General features: G+C 41.7%; 1 protein-coding gene across 1 annotated transcript; it reads left to right on the top strand.

Annotated features, from left to right (window-relative positions):
* Nucleotides 1–6,178: 6,178 nt before the first annotated feature.
* DHRS7 (dehydrogenase/reductase 7) lies at nucleotides 6,179–23,588 on the top strand. Its single transcript, XM_079769667.1, has 7 exons — nucleotides 6,179–7,361; nucleotides 13,301–13,453; nucleotides 15,578–15,684; nucleotides 16,145–16,384; nucleotides 18,672–18,794; nucleotides 20,342–20,557; nucleotides 23,355–23,588. The coding sequence occupies exons 1-7, from the start codon at nucleotides 6,980–6,982 to the stop codon at nucleotides 23,400–23,402; spliced, it is 1,269 nt and encodes a 422-aa protein (XP_079625793.1). The 5' UTR covers nucleotides 6,179–6,979; the 3' UTR covers nucleotides 23,403–23,588.
* The last annotated feature ends 1,248 nt before the right edge of the window (nucleotides 23,589–24,836 follow it).

The following is a 24,836-nucleotide window of genomic DNA, read 5'->3' as shown; positions in this document are numbered from 1 at the left end:
GCTGGCAGGGGAGGGCAGTTGGGGGGACCGGGCCAGCATAGGAGGGCAGTTAGGGGCAACCAGGCCTGCAGGGGAGGGCAGTTAGGGGTGACCAGGCCTGCAGGGGAGGACAGTTGGGGGTGACCGGGCCTGCAGGGGAGGACAGTTAGGGGTGACCAGGCCTGCAGGGAAGGGCAGTTGGGGGTGACCAGGCCAGCAGGGAAGGGCAGTTGGGGGCAACCAGGCCTGCAGGGGAGGACAGTTAGAGGTGACCAGGCCAGCAGGGGAGGGCAGTTAGGGGTGATCAGGCTGTCAGGGGAGGGCAGTTAGGTGTTAATCAGGCTGGCAAGGGAATGGTTAGGGGGTGATCAGGCTGGCAGGCAGAAGTGGTTAGGGGCAATCAGGCAGGCAGACAGGTGAGTGGTTGGGAGCCAGCAGTCCTGGATTGAGAGGGATGTCCAACTGTCCATTTGGGCCCGATCCCACCAGGATCGGGCCTAAATGGGCAGTCAGACATCCCTCGGGGGGTCCCAGATTGGAGAGGGTGCAGGCTGGGCTGAGGAACACCCCCAATCCCGTGCATTAATTTCATGCACTGGGCCTCTAGTAACATTATATTAGTTTTAGGTGTAAAACAGAATGATTTGATATTTGTATATACTGAAATCACTGCAATAATTCTAGTTAACATTCATCACCACACATATCTACATTTTTTTCTTATGATGAGAACTTTTAAGATCTATTCTCTTAACAACTTTCAAATACACAATACAGTATTATTAACTACTAGAGGCCCAGTGCACGAAATCGTGCACTGGGGGAGGGAGGTTGTCCCTTAGCCCAGCCTGCACCCTCTCCAATATGGGATTCCTTGGGTGATGTCTGACTGCCAATTTAGGCCCAATACCCCAGTTTAGGATCAGGCCTAAACCGGCAGTCGGACATCCCTCTCACAATCTGGGACTGCTGGCTCCTAACCACTTGCCTGCCTGGCTGCCTGTTTGCCCCTAACCACTTCTGCCTGCCAGCCTGATAGCCCCCTAACCACTCCCCTGCCAGCCTGATTGACATCTAACTGCTCCCCTGCCAGCCTGATCACCCCCAACTATCCTCCCCTGCAGGCCTGGTCCCCCCAACTGCCCTCCCCTGCTGGCCATCTTGTGACAATGTGGGGGTGGCCATCTTGTGGCAGCCATCTTGTGATGACGTGGGGGCAGCCATCTTGTGATGACGTGGGGGTGGCCATCTTGTGATGACGTGGGGGCGGCCATCTTGTGACAATGTGGGGGTGGCCATCTTGTGATGCGAGGGTGTGAGGGTCAATTTGCATACTACTGCTTTATTATATAGGAGGATAGTCACCATGCTACACATTACATCCCCAGGACTTATTTATTTTATACAGTAACTGAAAGTTGTACCTTTTGGCCACCTTCACCCATTTCACACACACTCCAGCCCCTGCCGATGGAAACCACTAATCTGCTATCTGTATCTTTGAGTTCGAGGTTATTTATTTATTTATTTATTTATTTATTTATTTATTTAAGATTCCACATGTGAGATCATACAATATTTGTCTTTCTCTGTCTGACTTATTTCACTTAGCATAATGCCCTTATGGTCCATTCATGTTGCTACAAATGGCAAGATTTCCTTCTTTTTATGGCTGAACAATATTCCATTGTACATGTATACCACAGTTGCTTTATTCAGTCATCCATCGATGGACATTTAAATTGTTTCCATGTCTTGGCTATTGTAAATAATGCTGCAATAAACATGGGAATACAGATATCTTTTTGAGTTAGTGTTTTTAATTCCTCTGGATAAATACCCAGAAGTGGAATTGCTGGATCATATGGTAGTTCTATTTTTATTTTTTTGAGAAGCTTCTTGCTCTTGAGGGAGAATATTCTCTCCCCAGACTTCCTCAGCCACTCTTTTCACCCATAGGATCTTTCTCTTTTTTCCCAGAGACTGCCAACCTTGGAGGATCTGGATTTTTAAAGTTATTTTTTATAGATGCTTTTATTATGGAAGTTGACAATTTTCTTACACACAACTACCTTCATCTTGGCTGATCTGTGCTTATAGAACCTGAGCCCATACCATCTTGACCATTACTGAAAGGAGGGAAGGTGGAGTACCATTATATCACAGTTAGAATTACTAAAAAACTTGGTTGGGACTTTATTCAAAGCATTTCAATGACACTCAGAGAAGACTGATTTATTCAGTTTTAACAACTCTCATTCTAATATCAACTTGAGAACTTTAAGGAGGTTGAACGGATAAGGAAAGGAGAATTCAAATCAATGTTATATTAACATTAAGCTAAGTATTGTAGGTGCTTCAAAAGACCCACGTTTTGCTACTGTATCTCAAGGAGCTTAAAGCTCCATTGGGGCAATAACATATTAACCCTGAAAATGATTAGAGAACGTTATCAGATACAGTGCCCATCAGAAGCAATTGTAAAAGAGGTGAGACTAGGGAGGAAGTGATTATGTCTTCAGGTAGCCCAAAAAATTTTTCTAGAGAAGAATGGGAGTGGAGAAGAAGAGGGAGTGAAGGTTTGCAGAGGAATTGGAAAGAGAGAAGGAAGAGCTGTTTAAGGAAATTTAATTACTGCAAGTAACATTCTTTAATACATTTCAGGATGAAAAGGAAAGTTTGGTAGGCAAGACTGGAAAATAAAACAGTGAGGAGGGTCTTTTTACTTTCATTATTGTTTTAAAGTTGTATTTGACTTCTGCCAAGGAAAATAGGCATTAGAGCATGCAAGGTATTCCAAGAATTAGAGAGGCCGGAAGTTCTGCTGCATGAACGCCTGGAACTTTCTCCATTTGACAATCCATTGTTCTCAGCCATGACCTAGTTTCTATGCACTCTAACTGGGTCTCTGTGAGGCTTGTGGATTGAAAACTCTCTTGCCTTTAAATGCTTAAAAATCAGAAAGTTGCAGCTGTAAAAAAGAAGGATCTCTTACCCTTTGAGACAGCATGGAGGGACCTGGAGAGTATAATGCTAAGTGAAAGAAGCCAGTTAGAGAAAGACAAATATCACATGATCTCACTCATATGTGGAATCTAATGAACAAAATAAATGGATGAACAAAATAGATCCAGAGACATGGAACAGACCGATGAATCTCAGAGGAAAGGGGGAAGGGGGCAGGAAGAGATTAACTTAAGAATTTATATGCATATATGCATAAGCCATGGACACAGACAATAGTTTGGTGAAGGCCTGGGGGTGGGGTTGCGGGTGAAGGGAGAATGGGAGGAAAAGGGGACATCTGTAATACTTTCAACAATAAAGATAAATTTAAAAAAACAAATAAGAAAGTTGCTGCTGTTGCCTATTCAATACATGCAGGTGGTAAGTAGGGAGCAATTAAATGTTTTGAAGCTCTTTCTAGTGGAAATTAATCAAGAATAGCATCTTAATATTTTGTGTAATTAGATCATGGTGTTTTGATTTCATTCTGTTTTTATAGTGTTGTTTACTATTAACATGTGAATCATGGCTTGGATAGGGGAGAATTTAGCCCCAAACTGGGATATGGTTTGCCAAAACAGATACTTCTGCCAAGAATAAGTTTGTGTGTTGTCAGAATCATGTAGGGTGCTGAAATAGAGCATATGATTTCAGTCTTTTTTCCCTAATTGTGAAAGGACCCTGTCCTACCTCATGGACCATTGCCTTGGCAATGACTCACGCGATGACCACATCACTGTTCTGGCCTCATGAAAAAACAAACAAACGCAAGACTTATCCACTGGCGGGGCTCAGTGGTTGAGCATCCACATATGAACCAGGAAGTCACAGTTAGATTCCGGGTCAGGGCACATGCCTGGGTTGCAGGCTCGATCCCCAGTGTGGGATGTGCAGGAAGCAGCCGGTCAATGATTCTCTCTCTCTCTCATCATTGATGTTTCTATTTCTCTATCCTTCTGCCTTTTACTCTGAAATAAAATATTAAAAAACAAAACAAACAAACAAACAAGACTTGAGGAGGAGGAGCAGCCAATACTGCTCCCAAATGGAAATAGACAAGGGGGACTAAGCTGCAGTGATTCTCTCCTTGTCTCCTGGCAGTTGCTTAAGTTTCACCGTTCACAGAAGAAATAATGTGGCTTATGTTGGAATCGTGTTTTTTTAACTATTGAAATTTTATATTTAAATGGTTACAATTCTGTCAGCTCATGAATGGACTGATCCAGGGGAGCCTGGGGTTCCACGGCCCCACTGGCCTCAGGAGACTCGCTCATTTGTTTATCTGTCCTTTGTTTACTTTGAGCACTTTGGCTCCATGTTTTGTGATAAATTCTGTGCCAAGTGGGAAAAGGAAATTCTGATGGCTACTATTTATGAAAATCTTGCTGAGCATCTTCCCCAGAGGCAGTAGATTCGGAGGCTGAATTTTTCTCACTGGTGAAGAGAATAGACAATTTTGCACTGCAAAGATATTAGTTACAATAGTTGTTTTTCTGATGAGAATAACAGATTCTTTAAACATAGTTGAATTCCAAAATGAATTATGCCTCTATTCAGGGAAATTAAAATTTCTGATATTGAAATTTGTATATTAATTTGTTTTCATTTTCCAATGCATGAACTGCTGTAAAGGTGACATGATTGTCTGGTTTTATTATAGTTTGCGTATTAGTCAGGGTTCTCCACAGAAATAGAACCAATAGGAAATACATATACTACACATCCTACCTAATAAAATAGTAATATGCAAATTGACCGCACCTTTGCTACGCCAAGCCACGCCCACCAGCCAATCAGGGCGAGTATGCAAATTACCCAACAAATATGGCGGTTAATTTGCATACACGGAGGGAGGGAGGAGTGAAGACTGAAGACAACTTAGAAGGAAGATGGAGGAAAAGCGGAAAGCAAGATGGCTGCCTGAGGAAAAGCCGGGGCGGGGTGGGGCGGGGCGGGGCAGGGCGGAGTGGGGCGGGAGCGGGGCGGGTGGCAGTGGCGTGCGGGTGCAGGCGCGGCGGCCGCAACAGCGGCGGCAGCGGCCGCGCATGCAGCCGCAGCGGCCGCTTGCAGGATTTTTCCTGCAAATAGGCTACTAGTATATACATATATATACACAGAGAGATTTACTTTAAGGAATTGGCTCACCTGATTGTGGGGGCCATCAAGTCTGAAATTTGCCAGCAGGCTGAGACTGAAGGGAGAGTTGATATTGCAGCTCAAGTTCAAAGGTGGTCTGAAGTCAGAACTCCATCTTCTTGGTCTTTTTTTTTTTAAGTCCTTCAACTGATTGGATGAGAACTATCCACATTATAGAGGCTAATTTGCTTTTTTCAAAGTCTACTAATTTAAATGTTAATCACATCTACAGAATACCTTCATAACAACAATTAGACAAGTGTTTGACCAAAAACTGGACACCATGACCTGCACAAGTCAACACATAAAATTAACCATCACGGCTTATAAATGCATGTACATAGAACTATGTATATGACTTTACAATAAGTACATACCCTGGAATGATGAGACATTCATACTGGACCAAATTATCAGATTAAAAAGCAAAGGCACATATATTTTTTTGTTAATCCTTACCCAAGGATATTTCCATTGATTTTTAGAGAGAATGGAAGGGAGGGGGAGAGACAGAGAAACATTAATGTGAGAGAGGCACATCGATTGGTTGCTTCCTACATCCAGGGCCAGGGATCCAGCCCCTGAGGGGAATCAAACCCGGGACCCTTCAGTCTGTGGCTGGTGCTTTCTCCACTGAGCCACATTAGCCAGGTGCAAAGACACATTTTTGAGACTTAGACATTCAGAGCTCACGTAGACTTCTTAATATCTAGGGCTGGACAGATTAGAGATCATATTCTTCTGGTGAGTTTTCCCCAGTCCTGAACCTGCTGTTCCATCTCCCACAACACTGCCCTAATTGCAATGTGCAGCTCTGTTCCCCTTTCGCCCTCCCAACAGCTGGAGTTTGTGGTAGGAACCCGGTTACCCATCCACAGTATGGTCTGGCTTGGAACACTACATCTAACTCAACCCTTCTATTTTACAAAAAGGGAAATAGGCTCAGAGGAAACAGAGTTTGTTCACTATAGTGAGACTCAGTGTGGTATTTTTAAGCATCTTATTTTAAAAGTCATTCTTCATGAGGCATATAAACCCCCATTGCAAAGGTGGCACACCAATGAGGGCAACTCTTAGCAATGTTATTCCAAGTTGTAATTGGGGTAAACAATCAGTTGAGAGAAAAGTTTCGCTAGCTCACAGCTTCCCCAAGGAATCCAAAACCATATAACCAATTTCTGACTCATCACAATTTAAACATTCTTATCGCTCTCACGTGCGAGGGGAACTTTATGGGTGCAGAATATACAAGTTTGTAAACCAAGTCCCTGACTTTCAGGTGGAAGTCTAAGAAATTATAACAATTAAAACAATAAATAAGTAATAATGATACTTAATGAATAGTAAGTCAGAAGTGTGATTCTCTCCTTGAGAGAATTAATTACTGTGTATGAGCCACATCACGGGCACCTTTTCATTTAAGTCCTCTTCCACATTCTTTGTGCGCACAGGTAAGTACACGACTTAATCAGCTTTGCGCAGTGACAAACTTCAACTGCGTTTGCCTCAGCTTCCCAATCCAAGCTCCCAGCGCTAGTGCTCAGGGCCGGTCACGGCCGAAGTTGCACTTTCTGGTCCAGCAATGTCATTTGCAACGCGATTTCCAAATTTAAGTTGACACGGGACCAATTTAACTCAGAGACTGTGTTAATTCGATGGGGGTTGGGTCCATTTGATGGTTTGTTCGATTCCTTTAGTTGAAGAAAAAGGAGGAGGTGGAGGTTGCGTCCTTAGGTCGAAATAGTTGTGGTCTTCCTGTTGACACAACCAGAGCCCGGAAAACTGACCTCGAAACAACTGCTAAAGAATCGGTTTTGCTATTACAAACCCAAGCCTTTTGTTCCGACCGCAACCCTTTATGGGACGCACACGCAGGCGGAACTGGCGCAGCAATGGCTGGGCCGGCGACTCCTGGCCCGACGTGCGGGTACACCCCACGCCCACGCGCGCAGCAGGAAGGGGGGTGCTCCGGGGGGTGGTGCGGGGCTGGGCGGAGCCGGGCGGCGCGACTCGAGGGCGGAGCGGGAGGCGGCCGCACGGATCCCAGAGCTGCGGCGCCGCTGGGGCGCGGTCCGTCTTCTCCCGCGGAGCCGGGCGCGCGGCCGCGATGAGCTGGGACTTGTTGCTCTGGCTCCTGGCGCTGTGCGTGCTGCTCGCGCTGGTGGTGCAGCTGGTGCGCTTCCTGCGGGCCGATGGCGACCTGACCCTGCTGTGGGCCGAGTGGCAGGGCCGACGTCCAGGTGAGGGCCCGCAGCCGCCCCTGGGCGGTACGAGGCCGGCCCCTTGCAGCCGAGATTGCGCTGTCCGCGTCTCCCTCGGCGGAGTGGAGCTTCCGCGTCGCCAGGCTGAGCCTTTTCCTGTGGCTGCGGGTGGGGGAGGAAGAGGCGCGTCTGCGCTTTGTTTTCTCTCCGGGTCGACTGGACTTTCTGGAAGGGGCGGGCGCCCTCTGCACCCTAAGCTGTTAGCGGGCTCCCGGGGATACTTGGAGAGGTAGTGAGCGCATCCCCCCGCTTTATAAGAGAGGGATCCCTTCTGCGGACGGGAGCTGCGTATTTCTACTGGAAGTTGTTGATCCACTACTTTTCACTCTCCTGGGGTTTTGAAATGGTAAAATTTGAGATTGTCAACGAAGAGAACACCTGGACCTCTATAAATTTAAGGAGAAAGTTTTTATTTGGGTCAAATTGAGGACATGCCCGAGAGAAGAACTCCGAGAAGCCTTAAAACTGGGATTTAACTTGGAAGCGTGAGGGCTGCTTATATAGGTAGAGGAGTAAGCGAGAAGTACATCCATTTCAGACGTTAACATTTCACACCGGGTGGAAAGGATGTACAGATAAGGTTGGGTCGGCCCCCCTTGTCATCGGGGAATCTCAAAGTAGAGTTTGGAAACACTTACTCTTCAAGGCAAACTTTTTTTCAGGGGATGCAGAAAGAACAGCACTGCTTTCTATCATTTACTTTTCATGTGATTATCCCCATGGAATATGCCCAGTAAGGAATTTGAAAGGCTCTATATTCTCCTTTGGTTACTGATTTTTAATGAGAGCAGTTAAAACATCCTTTCTTTCTCCATATAATCTGTAGTTCACCTACTTACTGGAATAGTAAAGGTATAAAGTCGGCAAGAACTAAATTGGCATTTTGCCTGGAGAAAGGTCATTATTGGCATACTAAGGGGGGCATTCTGCAGGTCCCACCTGTATCTGTGCCCTGCTTAACATTTATTTAATACATTCTAAAGGGCAGTGTGCTTGGCCCTTTACAGATGTGACCTTTATTTTTTACAAGGACTCGTACAAAGTAGGCTTTGCTAATATTATCTTCCAGGTAGGGAAACTAATATTCAGAGAAATTTAATGACCTGCCCAAAGTTGGGCTTTGGATTCATAAGGGCTGGGGGAAGTGGGGTTTCCCTGGACCAAACTTCCAGTAGGAGAAGATTCATCATTTAGGGAGGTTTGCTTGGAAGTGAGAACTACTATGCTTTTCACATGGGGCAGGAGAGAAGGGAAGCAGGATTGCTTCTGTGAGGGTGAAAATTGGTTCTTGGGGACCGAGCAAAATCTTAGAGGGTCCCTCCAAAGCTAAACCCTACCAGACGAAATCTTGTTCTGTAGTATTTCATTTCTCTCATTCTTTTTTATTGGGGGGTGGGTTTGGAGTAAAACATATGCAACTGACATTATTGAGTTCATGCAAAATACACTACACATATGCAAGGGCAATGCTACAAGACTATGACAAATGGATGGCTGTGATTGGCAGACTCTCTCTTGATGGTTTGCTCCATCTCAGCAGATGGAATGCATGTGCCTACTGGCTGCTTTGTGGATGTTTGTGTTTGATCCTCAATGCTTTTTTGAATTAACTTGGATTTGAGAAGTACACAAAAAATAGTTTCTATTTTGTTATTTAATTCTACAAAAAATATTCAACCGCTGATTATGTCAAGCATTGAAAAGGAGAAATGTTGACAATATCTAGCAGCCAGTTAAATTAAAAGTTATTTTCACATATCAAGCAAACGTTAAAAGTTAATGTTACTAAACATAAATTTTAAGAAATTTAATTTTTTTCAATGTTTCACTTTTGCTGGAAAAATAACAAGTTTGGAGGATTTTAATTACATTGCTCTTATATAGTTATATAATTTGCATATGTAGTTTGATACATTATCATTTATTTAAGTAAACACATTACATTAAAAGTTACCCAGCCAATACGGATGTAAAAGTTAAGTTAAATGTTAATTTTTAACTTTTAATTTTTAAATTTAGCTATTCTTACTGAAGAGTAACCTTGATAGAACTCTTTATGTACAGTACGTAAACAGATATGTAGTATATCCGTGGAATTCACATTCTATGGGGGAGTTATCAGGAAAAAAATGACTTACAGGACTCCTGGGGGTAGGGGTGCTACTGAAAAAAGTTAAAGGAATATGGGATAGACTCAGGTTCCAAAACAGCTCAGACTGGGCAGACCAAAGTGGAAAAAAAAAAGTCCTCCTTATCTTCTCTGGTGAGTTAGTTTTTGTTACTTGAAAAATAGACAATGTACTCACATAAGAGAAAATTAAAAATACAAAAGGTTATATAGTGAAAAGTAAAGCTCTTGCTTTCCCAGCCTCCTTCCCCAGCTAGCCAGTCTGCCTCCCTGGAGGCAACCACCATTTCCTACCTGTTATGTGTCCTTTTAGAGAAATTCTCTGCATTTCCAAGCATATATCTCTCATGATGACATTTAAGGGTGACTAATTTTAGACACTGCACCTTAGTCCAGAGGAAAATCTATGGCACAAGTCCAGAGTGGAGAAAGTCAGCAGCAGCACATGTGGCAAAAACTCAGGTTTTAGTTGACAGTAACCTAAATGTGAGTCAACTGTGAACTGAATGCCAGAAAAATTAGGCAAGACCCGGAGATATTTAGTGTCTTGAGGCAACAAACTGCAAACAACAACAGATGTCTTCTATAATCCGTGTCAGCCTCTGTGCTGGGCCCTGGGGACCCAGCGGTGACTGCTCCAGCCACTGTCCAGGCCCTCACACGGCCTGTCTTCTGGGGAACAACTGAAGCAATTTCATCATCTTACCCTGCTCTGAATTGTACAGACCCCCGGGGGAATCCTGTGTCCTGCGCTGGTCAGCTCCTTTCAATAGAGCGGGACATTGACCAACTAGAGCTTGTGCCGTGGGGTGTGAGCGGAAGAGTGAGGTAACCCGATGCCATGTCATCTGAGGGAAGGTAGCAGAAATTGGAGGTGTTTATGTATTATGTAGCCTTAGAGAAGCAGGAGAGGAGAGGGCTTAGGGAGGACATAACAGCTGACTTCAAAGAAATGAGGGATTGTCATGTGCAAGACAGGCTTGAGTTATTCTTTCCGATGCCCCAAGGCATCAGGTGCTGGCGGGGAGAAGTTAAAGGTACATCATCACATCACTGTTAGAATCCTTGAATGATTAGACTGGTCCGAAAGAGGAGCACGTGCCTGGGAGGTAACTAGCTTCCTCATCCTGTGGGGGAATGAAGTTGAGACTAGCCAGCCTGAAGAGAGAATTCTCAAACTGGGTTTGGGGCTGAACTATAAGTTTCCTTCCAACCTAGAGAATCTGCTTTCCGAGGCTTTTTAGGGAGACCTCTGAGTATGCCAGATTCTATGGAATTGGCAAATAAAAGTTAGTGCTAAAAAAATGATTTTCTTCGCCAGGAAGGTTCCAGAACTGCAGGTGGACTAAAGTAAACGTGAGCCTGGGATTTTTCATCATTGGATTTCAATAATACTTGAATATCGGGGTAAAATAAAATCTTCGTTAGTCCTATGCTAATTAGTAAATAGTTATTATAAACAGACTATATTTACCCTAGAGTCTGAGAATTGCAGAACGTTGGAACAATCAGTAGTCGATGAATGGATAAATGACTATCTGAATGTACATTTTGATATTCCTGAGAAAGTCCTGTAGGAGGTGGCTCTGTTGTGCCTTTCCATGAAAGCATATTATATGATGGGAAAGCATTGTAGACTAGACATGGTATTTGGGATGTTTCCATCCTCAGTTCAGATATTTACATGAAACCTCTTTCCTGAGGATAAGTTGCTTTTTCTTGAATGGCTGAAAAACAGTTGGGTTTTAAAACATTGGTTATATTAAAATGCGGGCACCATGGTCTAGTGGACTTCGGAGCTAGATGTACCTGAGCTCATATCCCAGCTCTGCTAGGGCTCTTGGGTGATTGTTCTACAGTTATGTATATTACAGTGTGCCAGGCACTGAGGATATAGCAAGGAACAAGGCAGATAGGGTCTCAGCCCTAAGGGAGTTTGTAGTCCAGTGCGGTAAATTAATTTCTGTAAACCTCTGTTTCCTTTTTTATAAAATTGAGATAATTCTTACTTTATAAGGTTCTTCTGAGGATTTTAATAAGGTAATGCAAACACATAGGAAATAATGAACAAAATGGTAAGCGGTTACAGTTAGTAATCCCATTGCCCCTGGCTGGAGAAATTGGAACACACAAGTTACTTATGTCTTGGTTTTAAAACATCAGTTTTTAAGAGACTTTTAGCAATGATCACAATGGACGTTTGATTAAGCACTGAGTATGAGTCACACACTGCTCTGAGAACTCGACAGGTTTTAACTCATTCCTCTCAACAGTTCTATGGAGGAGTTCTTATTATTAATCCCATTTTCCAGTTGTAGAAAATGAAGGCTCTGAGTTCTCACACAGGAGCGTTTCACTGCTGTGTGTGGTGGAGCTGGGATGTGAACCCTGGCAGTTTCAGGAGCTCAGACTGTCAACCTAACAGGCTGTAGAATTGCTTGATGAAAATAGTAAACTAGTTTCCTGATTTTTAATGTTTCTAATAGGAAACCAGAAATGCACATATTAAGTGATTACTGGTTTACTATTTTTTAAATAAATAACACATTTTGATGAATAAGGCACACAGGAATGCTGCATCACAGTGACTCTACACTTTCAGATAGACAGAGGCTATCATCTCCTGCATTGCAAACAAGTTTTTTCATTGGACAAAAGGAGAATAAGTCACTCGTCATTGCTTTATTACTATAACATTTTACAGTCTTTAATGAGAACATGATTGGGCAAGCAGAGTACAGCATTTCATCTCGCTGTCATGCATTTCATAGTGGGTGAGCCACCGGATTCTCCTAAGACGAAAGCGCAGGCATTTGGGGGAACATTTTTACAAAATGACCTTTACTTGATAAGCATCAGATATGATTGACAGATGGGGAACATATGACTTTCAAAGTCCAGGGTGGTCTCGCCTTACCATAGGGTAGGACTTAGCATATTCAGATTCATTATCAATACCTCCATTGCAAGAAATTAGAATAATAGAATTGAGAACTGGATAGGACCTTTAGTAGTCATCTTATCTGAATCCCTCATTTTATGGAGAAGGAAAGTGAGAAACTGAGTCTGGGCAGACTTTCTATTTACTTAGCCTTACGTTTTCTCCATCAAATACATAGATAAGTAGAGCCTTTTAGTCAGACCATGGAGTTATAAGGCTTACCTTGAAGTAAAGTCTGGAAAACTCACCCAAGAATCTGAATACACAAAATAAAGAATTGATAACTGTTACCAATATGATTTATATTCATGCCTTTTTTTTAATTGGGTAGGAGTTGTTTTCTTAGGATATTTAAGAAAAAATTAAAAAAAACTCACTTTATTGGGGTATGATAATCATATAAAAGTGCACACAGCCCAGTCGGTGTGGGTCAGTGGTTGAGCCTTGACCCATGAACCAGGAGGTCATGGTTCAATTCCCAGTCAGGGCACAAGCCCAGGTTGCAGGCTCGATCCCAGTAGAGGGCTTGCAGGAGGCAGTCGATCCATGATTCTCTCTCATCATTGATGTTTCTATCTCTCCCTCTCCCTGAAATCAATAAAAACATATTTTAAAAAAAATGCACATAGTTAATACAAGCAACTTGAGTTTGGGGATAAGTATACATCTGTGAGACTATCACTATAATATCAAGGCCATAAACAGAATATTTAAATTTTTAAGTTCCACACATTATATCTTCATAATCAGAGGTATTGTTTAAAATACTTTTTTGGGGGGATAATCTTTGGATATGGGTGTAATCCATAGCTTATTTTCTCCTCTCAATCCCTACTCCTTTCTCAATAGAATGGGAGCTGACTGACATGGTGGTGTGGGTGACTGGAGCATCAAGTGGTATTGGTGAGGAGCTGGCATACCAGCTGTCGAAACTAGGAGTTTCTCTGGTGCTGTCTGCCAGAAGAGAGCATGAGCTGGAAAGGGTGAAAAGAAGATGCCTGGGTAAGTCAATCTGAAACAGCAATAAATCAGAATCCAAACTCAAATATAGTTCAGGGAATTTCAGCAGCAAGACTGGGATTTTCCTGGGCAGTCTACTCAGGTTCCAAATGCTCCAAGTGTTTTGACCCAAATCCTCTTCCTTCTGGCATCTCTTAATTAGCTGCCCTGGCCTCTTTCTTCCCTTTTTCTGCTGCCTTTCTACTTTTTTTTTTTTTTTTTTTGCACTGCCTTTTGGCATTAGGGAGCGACCACCAATTCTCTCAAATGTTGATGGATTTTTAGAAATCACATAGATGTCTTATATTTTTTTACTTAAAGGAATAGTTTGGTTCTTATGTATGACACACATGTATGTAATCACAGAAATTTAATTAGAAAGGATCCTGACACATTCTGCTAAAATGTCAGATATTGAAGTCATAGAGGATGGTATAACATTTTTGTTATAAAGGATGAAGTTTAAAAAATGCAACTTGAGACGGCATTTTTCATATTGCTATATAGGGCAACAATATTTATTTTTGTTTGTGTTTTAGTGTAGTTATGTTCCCATTGAAAGCAGCCTTAAGTAATAAAGTTGTTATTTCTCATGGACACTTAGTATCTAAACTGAGATGATTTTGAATTTCCCAGCAGACCATTTTTTTGGTCATCTGCCTATCATTCTTTAGACACCTTTCTTTCACTTTGCTGATGGAACTAACCACCCAGAAACGAGCCAGGTGCGAAAGCTAAGGGTCCTTTCAGGATGCTGCTTTCAAAGGCCTCTTGTGTTTCTGCCCTGGGCCATTTCTTTCTTTGCTTTTGTTGTTGTTGTTTGATTTGTTGTTAATCCTCACCTGAGGGTATTTTTTCTATTGATTTTTAGAGAAAGTGAAAGGGAGGGAGGGACGGGGAAGAGAAAGAGGCAGGGAGAGGAACATCGATGTGAGAGGCACACATTGATTGGTTGCCTCCCACGTGCACCCTGTCTGGAGCTGGGGAGTGAACCTGCAACCCAGGTACGTGCCCTTGACCAGGAATTGAACTTGTGACCCTTTGAACACCTGCCAGGGCTGGGCCATTTCTTGTGGTAATTGCTCTTCCACTGTTGAGACTTGCAGTTCCTGTGCTGGCAAAGATGAATCATATCAGCATTTCTTCGTTGGAATGAAGCTGATTGTTTTCCTTTTATCTGTCAGACAACGGGTGCAAATTTTTCTCTTTCTTTTAAAATAGTTAATGTTTCACAATTGACTCCTTTGCTCCATAAAGCCTTTATATCTCTCTCTACTTGCTTGTTTTTTTCTTATTGGAATTACTTATTGTATTCCAAGGTTAGAATTCACAAGAAAAATATACTTTTTTAATGAACAGAAATAGAAAGGGCTATACAGTCCAACATGTTTCCTGCTTGGGAATTCCAGGATTATTTATTTTTCCTTGTTTGTCTCCTGGGATCCTTAGCCTCTGGAGGGAAGCTTTTACGTGTCATGTCACTGGAGGGCTCTGAGCTTTAGCATAAACTTTGTTTTTCAATGTGTGTAAAAGAGCAACTAACTTGGTGAACCTATGATAAAACAAAAGTGCCTCTGTACTTGAAAGAAATTGCTCCCAAAATTTTTCTAAAATATGTTTTTTACTGATTTCAGAAAGGAAGGGAGAGGGAGAGATAGAAACATCAGTGATGAGAGAGAATCACTGATTGGCTGCCTCCTGCACACTCTCTACTGGGGATCGAGGCAGAAACCCAGGCATGTGCCATGACCTGGAATTGAACCATCACCTCCTGGTTCATAGGTTGACACTCAACCGCTGAGCCACATGGACTGGGCCCTCCAATTTATTTTTTAGCATGTAGTACTGTCTTGACTTCTTCTAGAGTCTGTTCCAACATTAGACTGTTTATATACAAGTTGAGGAGAGCTATTCTATTTCCTGTGTACCCAGCCAGCTTTTATCCGATAAGGTGTTGCCACATTACCACCAGTCCTCTTCTTCATCACTGAGAAACTCTTCTGCAGAGCCACTCAGAAATGAGTTTGTTGCCAAGTCTGGTTGTAGGATGGGTGTTCATGCAAATAGCAAAGAGCTTGATTGAACTATTGCATGACCTCCACACTAATATTTGGTGTCTTTATTTAGAGAATGGCAACTTAAAAGGAAAAGATATACTTGTTTTGCCCTTTGACCTGGCTGACATAAGTTCACATGAAGTGGCTACCAAAGCCGTTCTGCAGGAGTTTGGTAAAGTAAGTAGCATTTTGAATTGACATGCTTTGCTTTGAAGTAGCTGCAAAGAGATTCCCATTTGTGGTGCTTCATTAAAAGGGCTTTAGGCAAATGGGTCCATGTAGTGAGATCAAGGCCCATGAGTTGGGCCTTTTAATCTCTGAGTCGTTGGCTTTGTGAAATTAGTACTTTCCATACCTTAACAAGTACTAACTCCTCCACGTAGAACAAAAGAAGCTAAAAATTCAGTGCCTTTTATTTTTATGATACTACTTTCCATAAAGAGTCACCTAAAATAGAAATTTAATTCCAAGGGTGAATTCTAATTTTTATTTTATATTTTTATTACTGACTCTGGAAATATACCAGTCTGTTCCAGTGATTCTTCTAGTTATCAATATAAGTAACCATCCCTAGGGATTCCATCAGTCCATCCACAGGTCATCACCAAAGAGCCTGTTTTCTAATTTTACTGTTTAGATCGACATTCTGGTCAACAATGGTGGAAGATCCCAGCGTTCTCTGTGTGTGGAATCCAGCATGGATATCTACAAGGAGTTGATAGAGCTTAACTACTTAGGAACGGTGTCCTTGACAAAGTGTGTTCTGCCTCACATGATCGAGAGGAAACAAGGAAAGATTGTAACTGTGAATAGCTTCATGGGTATCTTGGCTGCGCCCCTTTCTAGTGGATATTGTGCAAGCAAACATGCTCTTCGGGTAAGTCTGCTCAAACTTTGATAGAACTGACCTAAATGTACACGGGGGATATGGCCATCTCTGTGAGAGGTCATTGGAACTGGGCAGTGATGTGGAGAGACAGAGAGAAACCCAAGGAGACCTTTGATAGATGATATCCCCAGAAGATGCTAAAAAAGACTTGAGCCTCACATGCCTCTTTGTAATTCAACAAACATGTATTGAGCACCTACATTGTGTCATACACTGCCAACAGATCCTAGGGATATAAAGATGAGATATGGTTCCTGCCCTCAAGAAGTATAGTCTAGTCAACATGTCACCCTTCCCCTTCTCATTTCTACCATATCTTCTTGGCAAATTTGGGGTCTACCCCTCACTTCTTTACATACTTCAGGATGTAGTTTTCCTCCCCATTTCTGTGACTTTTTTTTTCCTTTCCCCTTTTAGGTGGGGTTTATCTTATTTGGTCTAAATGTATATATAAGCATATCAGAAATTGGAACTACCCATATCCCTTGCTGGGATTAGCTTTGACTCAATTTATGGGAACTACCCATATCCCTTGCTGGGTGCATTGGAAGAAGAAAATCTAGTCAAGGCAGAGGCTAGGAGAAAAGCTTGATTTGGTTTGCTTAACTTATGAGATGTGCATATTAGAAACGTATGAATTTTTAATGTTGGCTAAGAGTGGTAATGAAGAAATGTTATTAAACTGCAACATGGAACAAATTAGATCATAAGGCCAAGAGGAAAAGAATGATTAAAAGAAGACACACAATTTATAGTTAATGCTGTTGAAGGTCAGTTTACATAGAATGTTTCACTGTTGGCATAATGAGATGAATAGCTCACTGATCATCAGCTTCATGAAAATTTGAAGCTTTAATTCCTTAGGACGTCCTTTCTGTTGTGAAAAGTAGACAGTTGAAGAGAGTGATGAAATGGAATGCTACACTGATGATTTCCTCATATCTGGCACTATAAGGTATCAGTCACTTCCTGCAGAGCAGTTGGGCAAGTCTCGGGCTGGTAGATGAGGGAAAGCAGCTACACCATCTGTTTGGCACCAAGTATCTCATAAGACATGCAGGATGTTTTCAGTCAGACAATATGAGGTGTCTGGCCTGCCCTCCAAGACTCACTGTTTTGTTATTGGATTTGATGCTCTGACACAATGTGGCAGATTCAGACTAGTTGCTTATACCAGTAGTTGAACTCTGAAACCAGAAGGCTCTTTGAAGAGCACGTTTCCTTCCCCGATGCCCAGCAAGCTGTAGCATGAACTTGTTTATCAATGAAAAGTTCACACGCTGTACTAGATGTGATTTCAAACAAGGAGAGGTGTTGATGTTTGATGTGTTGGCTCTCAGTGGTGTCTGTCCTCTCTCCTCTTTGCTAAAGCAGGGCGGAAAGCTAAGGGTTTGGGAGTTCATTCACTTAGCCTTTTTTTCCTGCCCCAGTGAGTTAGGCACTGTATGTGTCTCTGACAGCATGAATCCTCACAGGCCCTATTTGTTAGAGGTCAGCATTAATGGCTGGTAAAACTATTTAATATTGTTAGATCATAGATAAATGTACCCTGGGTTAGCTGTTTAGGCTTTTCAGTAGTTAACTCAGCTTCTAGTCTTGGACCATTTCCTAAATTAGGAAAAGAGACTAGGGAAAGATGTTTACTCCCTGTTTGGGTTATAAATGGCCAGTATCTTTAAGTCTAGAGGGTCTTTACAGCCCAGAAAAGATGGGTGTGGGCTGAAACTAATTGTCTGTTAAACTAGTAATAAATAGAAAAAGTTGAATTTTTCCTTGAGAGTGTGTTAAGTACTAATCCCTTTCACTCACTCTTGCCCCAATATGGGCACCTTAAACCACCTTGAGGGATAAAAAGAAACCAAATATGAGTGATTTTCAGTGGGAAACATGCACCCCTTTTGGAGTGGGGACATGGGGACTGGTCTAAGGAGGATGTATCAGAATCTCCAGGGTGTATCAGAGTCTCCAGGTTTTTCACCTATCCAGTGCTTGCCTACCCTAAAAATCACTGATGGCATGATCCACCACTTCCAAACAGGTGAGCCATTCATACCCGGAAAGAGCTGAGAATGCTATTCTTGATTGCCTCCAGTCTTAAGGTTAAAAATGCCTAATAAGATTGCACAATTACATTTCCTGTGCTTTATTCAGGCGTTTCAGAACCTATTTTATAATGTGCTGCTATTGTCCTTCATAGTCAAAGAAAAGTAAGTTCATGCTAATAGTAAACATGAGATGTGTCTGTATTTATTTTATTTGCTTTATTTTATATTAGGGTTTTTTTAATGGCCTCCGAACCGAACTTGCCACGTACCCAGGGATAGTAGTTTCTAACATTTTCCCAGGACCAGTGCAATCAAATATTGTGAAGAACGCCCTAACTAATGCCGCCACACAGGTAAACATTTCTAGTTGGGGTATGATTTGAATGGTTTAATAGTCATATGTAGGTTTCGTATCACTGTGCCTCAGGGTTTTCATGTTAGAGCTGCTTATGACTTATTTACAAACCTTAACTCATAGCATTAGGAAAATTGTTAAGGTTAGCTGATAGTGTTTTAGCAGCCAGTTTTAATAGGGCTAAAGAAATTGCTGAGATATTACTGGTAAGTGATCCACTATTATGTGATTTAAAAAACCCAGTTTCTATAAATTCATAAATTATAGCAACACTGAAAGGTTCTGTGTGGCTGAATTTCAGTATATTAAAATGACTGGGCTTTTAAAGAGGAATCCCAGTGAAGGAGCTTAGAAAAACATTTGTGGCATTTTGATAATTTTAGCCTCACCCAGGTCTGTGTTTTCCTCGGCTCAGATTACACATCACAAAGTGATTTATCAAATGAATAGCACATGTCTCACAAAGAATCCAGTGCCACTCAATAATACCAAAATCCCTCTAAAGACCATGAAATTTTTCTTCTTCATTAAGATCTTTTTCTACTGAGACATAAGTCTGTATATGCTTCTATGTAAATGTTAACAGATATAATTTATATTTTCACATTTTTTGTGGAGGCTTTAAGGTAAAATAGAATAATCACCCAATTATAGGAATCAAGGGACTTGGAATGTAGACCTGGTTATCTTAATGATCTGTGTGAGCACAGATGAGCTCCTTCCTTTCTGGGCCTCAGTTTATCATCATAATCATAATAAAAGGCTAATATGCAAATAGTCACCACGCCATCACACCATGATGCCGTCACAGCAGGGACCTGAGGCTGCATGGTGCCGGGCCAGGGCAGGGGACCTGATGCCGTGCCCCCCAAGGCCACGCCCTCTGCCCGGGTGCTGGGACGTGAGGCTGCATCCCCCACTCAGCAGGGCTTGACAGGGGTAGGGATGGCCGGATCTTGGTGTCGCCCAATGGGGGTGGGGCCTGCCAGACACTTCTATTATAGAGAAAGGGCAAATAGCAATATTAAAATATTTCCTCTAATTAATTCCCTTTTAATGTGCACAAATTCCGTGCACCGGGTCACTAGTTTATTTATAGAATGGTAGTGGGTTAACTAGGTTAGCAGTGCCAGATTTGTTCACTACCAAGAAACCACTTTTATCTTTTTGCTGTTTTACCCCCATGGACTCTATGTTTTATAGACTTCCATTTGTTAAATGTATGTGTTAATTTGCTTAAAGATTTTTATTACTAAAGTGATATATAATTATCATTCAGTACATTAAGATGATACAATTGTAATTAAAAGCAAAGAACCTTCATCTTTTAGTTAGCCTGTACAATCTTATCTGGCAAGTGTATGTTTCCTGTTAGGCTTTTGGAAATATTATAGGCACCTATTAGTATCCACTGGGTCTGAAGAGGCATGAGGTCACATTAAAAAGTCAACTAGATGACTTCTGGGTCCTTTCTAGCTTAAAAGTTCTGTGAAATACCTTGGATTAAATACTCACCATTCACTTAATTTTTGAAATATTTCTTAGGCTATACATAGTGATGCAGACCAGTCCTACAAGATGGCAACCAGTCGGTGCGTGCGGCTGATGTTAATCTGCATGGCCAATGACTTGAAAGAAGTTTGGATTGCGGATCAACCTTTTTTGTCAGTGGCGTATTTGTGGCAGTATATGCCCACCTGGGCCTTGTGGCTAACAAACAAATTAGGGAAGAAAAGGATTGAGAACTTTAAGAAGGGTCTGGTAAGAACAATTTATAAATTCCTTAATACATGTCAATCTTTAGGAAAGTATGAAATTTTCTAGCGCTTAAAAACCTTTCTTACTAACTCTGCACTAATCTCATGATATCAACACAAAAGATATTAGCAGTATTCTGTGCCCCATGCATATCTGTTGGTTTATTATAAATTACTACTGGTCTTGGAGAAAAAAGTTTTCTACAAGGTAAAATCAAATCCGAGATTGCCATTTTTGCTTCTACACTCATTGTTTGACCAGTGTACGTGCCAAATGCTCTTTCTCCTCACAAACTCGTACTCATCCTATAAGTCTCAGCTCCATGGGTTGATACCTTACTTCTCCCCAGGACCACGTGAACCTCGCCTGGTGCTTACCAGTTACTGTGCTGTTAAAACTGATGTGCTCTCGCTGGGTAGTGCTGATTCCTTTGACTTGATCCAGAAGCACTCTGCACATCTGAGCTGTGCCTATGTCCATGTCTAAGAAAATATGCTGATAACTCATTCTTCCAACAGTCATTCTTTTAGAAAAGTGAGGAATATTATGAACTGCTTCTGAGAAATTTGTGACCGTCAAAAGAGTTTAATATATAAACAGCACAGGAAATGCAAGGAGTTATGCCAAAAACTATAGATATGATTACACAAAGAAAGGTTATTTCTGTGGATGGTTTTTAAAAAATATATTTTATTGATTTTTTTACAGAGAGGAAGGGAGAGGGATAGAGAATTAGAAACATCAATCAGCTGACTCCTGCACACCCCCTACTGGGGATGTGCCCTCAACCAAGGTACATGCCCTTGACCGGAATCGAACCTGGGACCCTTCAGTCCGCAGGCCGATGCTCTATCCACTGAGCCAAACCAGTCAGGGCAGGATGGTTTTATTGTTGAAGTATGTCTTTCAGTGATACTACTTTTTTTAAAGAAAGAAGTTAGTAGGGATTGATATATAAAGTGAATTCTAAAATGGGATCATACCATATGTATCATTATATAACCTACCACTATTTAAGCAATCCATGAATTGCCAGACATTTATTTTGCTTCAACTTTTTGCAGGGTAGTAAAAATGAATTAGTGAAAGAAAGCAAAAATGCTTAAAACAAAATGCTTAAAAAGACTTAAAGGTTATAAAACTTCCATGCTGCACTAACCTCTCCAGAGCTTGAAAAACCATGAAGGTGAGGGGGTGGGGGGAAGAGTTATACATTTTCTACCAACTTCTACTATGGACCGGTTTGCTTTGGGCCAAATCATTTGTAAGTATTTTGGTAATGTTGGGGCTTGGTAGTGTAGGATGGGTCTAAACTAAAGGTAGAGCTTCATTAAAGATAACATCTAAGTTCTATGGAGTACAGCTGATAGAGTGGTATTGTGCCCACGGATGGATAAGAATCCAGAGGGAAAGGCTATCTTACTAGAGGTGACAGCATCCTGGTGCCAGGCTACCCTATTCAGTCCCATGACCTTGGGCAAGTTACTTCTCTGTAAGTCAATATCCCCATCTACAAAACGGAGATTACTGATGACAATAGCATCTGGTCATAGGACTGTCATGGAGACTGAATGAGTTAGTATGTGGAAAACTTTTAAAACACATGTGGAGTGTTATTAAGGATTAGCTGCTAATGCTTTCATTTTGATGGTACAAGGATACTGAGCTAATAGATAGTGAAGATCAAAGAGTTAAATAAGAGGCCAGAGAGATAATACATTATAGAAATAGTTGTTTCAGAGGGAAAAGAAGGACCAGGGGCTAGAGTTTCAGTCCTACTCTAGCAGATGTTATTTTATTTACACAATATCTAACTATAAAGTATAAACATCACTCAGCAAATCTAGCATTTGATTACATCTATCCTTTGCTAACAGTTTTGGCCTTTCTCTTCCTACCACTGTCTTTAACATATTGTTTATTACATGGTCTTATTGCTTTATTACTTTTTTTATGATAAACTGGACATCATTTTATTTCCCAGTACCATTTCTGAGATATCATACCTCATTCTTCACACAAAACCATGGGAACTAAAAAATTGTTTCTCACTTTTTTTACTCAGTTCTCTCCTCCCTGCTTCTTTCCTCCACATTATTTTCTATGATATACGTCCATCTCCTTATTTTAATTTGTTTATAAGTATCTAAATTAAGAGAATGCCAATATAGCTTTAGCCCAAATTAAATGTAGTTGGTAATAATACTTGAATTTGTTTCTGTCCTTGAGGCTAAGAACAGTATGTCTGGAACTTTGATGAATTTTTATTATTTTAAGAGATCAAGAACAATAGCTGCATTGACCTTTGTGTTTTATTTTTTGTCTTAGTGCAAGTTCTTGGAAGTGGAAAATGCGTATCTTCCCAAATGAAATGTTACATCCGTAGGGATGAATGAGTTGCTTTGTTTTCTATTATAAGCAATATACTAAAAGTTCACAAAAACATTTTAGAGTCATCTGTCAAATATTTCTATTCTAAATATTCTGACTCTTTGTAATTATTAAGACAAGTTAGTGTAGGTATGATATGCTACTCTAGAGGAGTAATAATAGAGATTTCAGCATTTACAAAATGGCATGAGCAGATGCTTCCAGATAGAGGAGATAATGATGCTAAATCCATTTTCTAGCTCTAGAATTTTAGCTATGATTTTTATTCTAATTTAAGCATTTGCTCAGGTTTTATAAGGATTCTCAACAGTGAATCATAATTATATAGCTCCTTAAAATAGAAGGAATTGTCAAAAACGGGGGTAAATTCAAGGAGGGACTGACTCATGTTGCTATCACTTTGTTCCAGGATGCAGATTCTTCTTATTTTAAAATCTGGAAGACAAAACATGACTGACAGAGTACTTGCATTTTCAAGCCACTGGAGGGAGAAATGGAAAACATGAAAACAGCCATCTTCTTGTGCACAGAAGACTAACTTGTGATTTTATTTCTTAATATATACAACTTCTCTTTCAACATGTAATAAACAACAAATAAAAGATTACTATGAAACTTGCAATAAAGATGGTAATATGTACTACATTTTTGGATAAGAGAGCATATTAACATATTTTGGCATTTATGCTTAAAATCTAGGTTAGTGGAATGCTAATCAAAGAATTATAGAAATCCCATTAATGTAAATGTAGGGACCAGTACACGAAGCTGAGTGCTGGGTAATGAGCATAAGTAAAGAAATACCTTAATGGTCCTGCCACCAAGGTGGTACACTCTCTTAGAAGAATTGACAGGAAGTATGACTCTTAGCAGCTATGATTTATTCATATTATATGCCATTTGCTGTACTGAGGTGCTTTTTATAAAAAAAATATTTTTACTAGAGGCCCGTTGTACGAAATTCGTGCACGAGGGTGTGTGTCTCTCAGCCCAGCCTGCACCCTCTCCAATCTGGGACCCTTCCAAGTAGGATCAGGCCTAAATGGGCAGTTGGACATCCCTCTCACAATCCAGGACTGCTGTCTCCCAATTGCTTGCCTGCCTGCCTTCCTGATTGCCCCTAACTGCTTCTGCCTGCCAACCTGATCACCCCCTAATCACTCCCCTGCCAGCCTGTTTGCCCCTAACTGCCCTCCCCTGCAGGCCTGGTCACCCCTAACTGCCCTCCCCTACAGGCCTGGTCACCCCTAACTGCCCTCCCCTGCAGGCCTGGTCACCCCTTACTGCCCTCCCCTGCAGACCTGGTCCCCCCCAACTGCTCTCCCCTGCAGGCCCAGTTGCCCCCAACTTCCCTCCTTTGCCGGCCTGGTCACCCCTAACTGCCCTCCCCTGCAGGCTTGATCACCCTCCCAAGTGCCCTCCCCTGCTGGCCTGATCACCCACAACTGCCCTCCCTTGCAGACCTGGTCCCTCCCAACTGCCCTCCCTGCTGACCATCTTGTGGCAGCCATCTTGTGTCCACATGGGGCAGCCATCTTTTACCACATGGGGGCAGCCATCTTGTGTGTTGGAGTGACAGTCAATTTGCATATTATCATTTTATTAGATAGGATTGATTTCAGAGAGGAAGGGAGAGGGATAGAAACATCAATGATGAAAGAAGATCATGGATCGGCTGCCTCCTGCACACCCACTTCTGGGGGTTGAATCCACAACCCGGCATGTGCCCTTGATGGGAATTGAACCTGGGACCCTTAAGTCTGCAGGCCAATGCTCCATCCACTGAACCAAACCGGCCAGGGCTGAGGTGCTTTGTATTAGTTAATTCATTTATTCCTCATGAAAGTATCCTAAAGTAGGTGGTATTATCTTCCTTTGTGGAGGAAGAAAG

This window comes from Cnephaeus nilssonii (assembly GCF_951640355.1).
Source record: "Cnephaeus nilssonii genome assembly, chromosome: 4".
Lineage (NCBI taxonomy): Eukaryota > Metazoa > Chordata > Mammalia > Chiroptera > Vespertilionidae > Cnephaeus > Cnephaeus nilssonii.
The sequence above is the reverse complement of the archived record's forward strand: the minus strand, read 5'-3'. Positions and strand labels throughout refer to the sequence as shown.

Coding starts and splice junctions, on each gene's coding strand:
- DHRS7 (XM_079769667.1), top strand. CDS start 6,980: ATGGGACGCACACGCAGGCGGAACTGGCGCAGCAATGGCTGGGCCGGC. Junction 13,454..15,577: donor GGTGAAAAGAAGATGCCTGG/GTAAGTCAATCT, acceptor GTCTTTATTTAG/AGAATGGCAACTTAAAAGGA. Junction 20,558..23,354: donor AGAACTTTAAGAAGGGTCTG/GTAAGAACAATT, acceptor ACTTTGTTCCAG/GATGCAGATTCTTCTTATTT.